A 3,445-nucleotide genomic window follows, 5' to 3' on the forward strand; every position below is an offset into this window, starting at 1 on the left:
ACGGATACGGTCACAGCGTTGTTAGATGCAGGCGCTAACATAGAACACGCGGACAGGTGGGGCAGGACCGCAGTAATAGCAGCAGCTGGTAGAGGTCATACGGATACGGTCACAGCGTTGTTAGATGCAGGCGCTAACATAGAACACGCGGACGGGAGGGGCAGGACCGCAGTAATAGCAGCAGCTGGTAGAGGTCATACGGATACGGTCACAGCGTTGTTAGATGCAGGCGCTAACATAGAACACGCGGACGGGAGGGGCAGGACCGCAGTAATAGCAGCAGCTGGTAGCGGTCATACGGATACGGTCACAGCGTTGTTAGGTGCAGGCGCTAACATAGATCACGCGGACAGGAGGGGCTGGACCGCAGTAATAGCAGCAGCTGCTAGAGGTCATACGGATACGGTCACAGCGTTATTAGATGCGGGCGCTAACATAGAACACGCGGACGGGAGGGGCAGGACCGCAGTAATAGCAGCAGCTACTTACGGTCATACGGATACGGTCACAGCGTTGTTAGATGCGGGCGCTAACATAGAACACGCGGACGTGGTGGGCAGCACCGCAGTAATAGCAGCAGCTACTTACGGTCATACGGATACGGTCACAGCGTTGTTAGATGCGGGCGCTAACATAGATTACACGGACGGTGATGGCAACACCGCAGTAATGAGAGCAGCTGCTAGAGGTCATACGGATACGCTCACAGCGTTATTTGGTGCATGCGCTAACATAGAACACGTGGACGTGAATGGCATGACGGCGTTGATGCATGCTGCCAATAGCGGTCATACATTGTGTGTCACGGAGCTACTAGAAACAGGAGCGCGTGTGGAGGAGAGTCACAGTAGCAATGGCTGGACGGTGTTGGCATGGGCTGCCTACGGCGGTCACGTAGGCATTGTGACGGAATTATTGGATACAATAAGGGCGTGGCATCATGAGGACGTGCAAACAGCGTACCAGGTGGCCGTAGATCGTGCCCGTGACGTCACCATCAACGACGGCTATAGAGAATCCGTCGGCACTATACTGGCGCACGAATGCTTTGTCCGTGAGCTGCCCAACCATTGTTATTGTGACATAGAACGTGAGATATCACCCTGTAATGTTAGTGGTGTGACGTCACTGTCTGATATATGGGAGACGCCAGGCTTGGGAAGATTAGAGTATCAGGAGGAATGCGATAAAATGCGGGACGCCGTGCTAGACCTGATGAAGCGAGTCTGCGAGGAGATGAAAGTCTTAGACAGTGACTTCTCCTGCACGCCCATTCTGATAGGCAGCACGGCCAACCGCACAAAAGCTGGTCTGCCGGACGAATACGACTTCCTATTCGAAATCGATAGATATGCAAAAAATGTAATTATTGAAAACACAAAATCTAATACAGCTGGCTTTGTAACAATTCGCGAGAAAAACTCAAACCAGCATATTTCGGTAAATCTAAAGGAAGAATTTGTTAAGCTATTGTGCAGGGCTGTATCGAAAGTCATGAAAAACGAAAAGCGTTCATTCAAAACAAAAAAATCTAATATTTTGGCATGGAACAAAGTGTGCACTCAATTTAATCTAAAATTTGTTGGCGGCGGACATTTTAGATATCTACCTATATCGGTAGATTGCACGCCGGGAGTACGAATCTCGGGCAAGCCAGCTGGCGCAACAAACTTTCCTGATAACCACTACCACGTGGTACCCAAGCCTGGCGTGGACACAGATAATACGTACTGGTCCGTCTGTATGACAGAAGCGGAAAGCAATATGATCAAACGTTTACATCCAGTTTATCGCCAGGCTCTAATCACAGCAAAGTCATTTATTGATCTTCGAGTAAATGATTGTGATGATAAGTGTACAAACATATTGAATAAGAATGAGTTGTTTACAGACAGTGACGTTACATATTTACGTACAGTTAACATAGACGTTATTCAGCTGTATATCGCCACTCGCTTTAAGCCTAGGAAACTGATCGACTCCTACCTCCTAAAACTTGCGCTGCTTCGTGTCGCATCACTCAACCCAGCGGATCCGTTGCCGTTCCCAGTAATCGTGCGTAACATATTTGAGTATGTACAATCGTGTGCAAATCAGCGCAACATGCCTCATCCATATATTGATAATTTCAATGTTTTGGCCGAGGACTGCAATAAAACAATCTCACACGTGCCGGTCGCGTATTTGCGTGAGCGGCACGTGGATGAGTTACTGAGACGTCTTGATAGCGGTCCGCTGGTGAGTGAGAGCGGACTTATAAAGTTCAGCGCTGAGGAGCTGTGGGAGAAGATGGAGGAGTCGGTCAGTAAAGAGTGGCCTGTATCTGTAGCAGATATCAAACGCTCGTTTATTGAAGCTTGGGACCTACTGGCTCAACACGTGCGATAAGAAACCCTGTTAGAAATTACGGACTGAATGCAGCTTTCAAACCTTCAGCTGTCAGTGACTGTGCATTAATTAATTAATGATTAGTTTATTTATTACATTTATTTATTCATTCAATTATTCATACTTTCATTTATTTTGTATTATGTTATTTGTACATATTATGTTATTTATGTATGTATCACTTGCTGTAAATTATTGTGATATCACAAGTACTTAATGAATTGCTGATATGAACATAATATGTATTTTTCAAATAAATAAATGATTGACTTTCGTGTAATTTCAAATTTTTTTTTACATGCAATATATTTGTCTTGGATTCTGTTTTGATAATGAAGTACTTGCACACTTTCCATGGCAGCGATCTACTTGTAATCAAATAAATCTTTCACGGCAATGCCGTTGCCATAGCGATGCAAATAGAGTTGCTCTAGAATTTCGCATGGAACCCGGTCGGTCTCCTTTCCTTCTTTCTTCTGCCATTGCTAACCGTTTAAAAGTTTGCAGGAATCGGGTTTACTGCTGAAGTTCGTTATAGCTCGCGTTTTATATTCTTTAGAACGAACTACGTACACGAATGCACAACCTACAAAATTTTTAATATAATTTTAAGCAGCTGTTGAGATATAAATCTTGTGTGTACACAGAATTAAGAAAGCATTAACTAACTGCGAATGGTCATTCAATCAATCTATCTATCTATTGATCGATCTATCTGTGTATCTATCAATCAATCAAGCTTTTTATCTATCAATCTACCTATCTACATATCAATCAATCTATCTATATATCCATGCAACCATCCATATATTTATTGTACTGGGGAAAAAATGTTGATCTCCGCTCCGGCATCGTAGCAGCGTCAAAAAGATGTAGTCGCAGAAATTGTTCTTGACGACTGACTTTATTAGTAAAACACAATACAAATATATATACACTACGGCACCAAAGCATAGGTCCCGTCATCTCTGTTTTCGTCTGTCTCCGTTACAACGTCTTTCGTTTCTTCCTCTGGGTAATTCCTAACTTATGATCTTTCGTCCGTGCCTATTTATAC

The 3,445-nt window shown here is 44.2% G+C and overlaps 1 protein-coding gene across 1 annotated transcript in view; it reads right to left on the minus strand.

Moving 5' to 3' along the window:
* The window catches only part of LOC106815624 (dedicator of cytokinesis protein 3-like), a gene marked incomplete at its 3' end in the record, with an annotated part of 29,003 nt that extends 27,932 nt beyond the window's left edge, over positions 1-1,071 (minus strand). The window contains exon 1 of the mRNA XM_014820113.1: positions 953-1,071. Within this exon, the coding sequence (XP_014675599.1) occupies positions 953-1,071 (119 nt within the window). The remainder of the gene's footprint in view (positions 1-952) is intronic.
* Positions 1,072-3,445: the final 2,374 nt, after the last annotated feature.

The sequence above is a fragment of the Priapulus caudatus genome, unplaced genomic scaffold (assembly GCF_000485595.1).
Source record: "Priapulus caudatus unplaced genomic scaffold, Priapulus_caudatus-5.0.1 Scaffold1161, whole genome shotgun sequence".
Taxonomy (NCBI): Eukaryota; Metazoa; Priapulida; class Priapulimorpha; order Priapulimorphida; family Priapulidae; genus Priapulus; species Priapulus caudatus.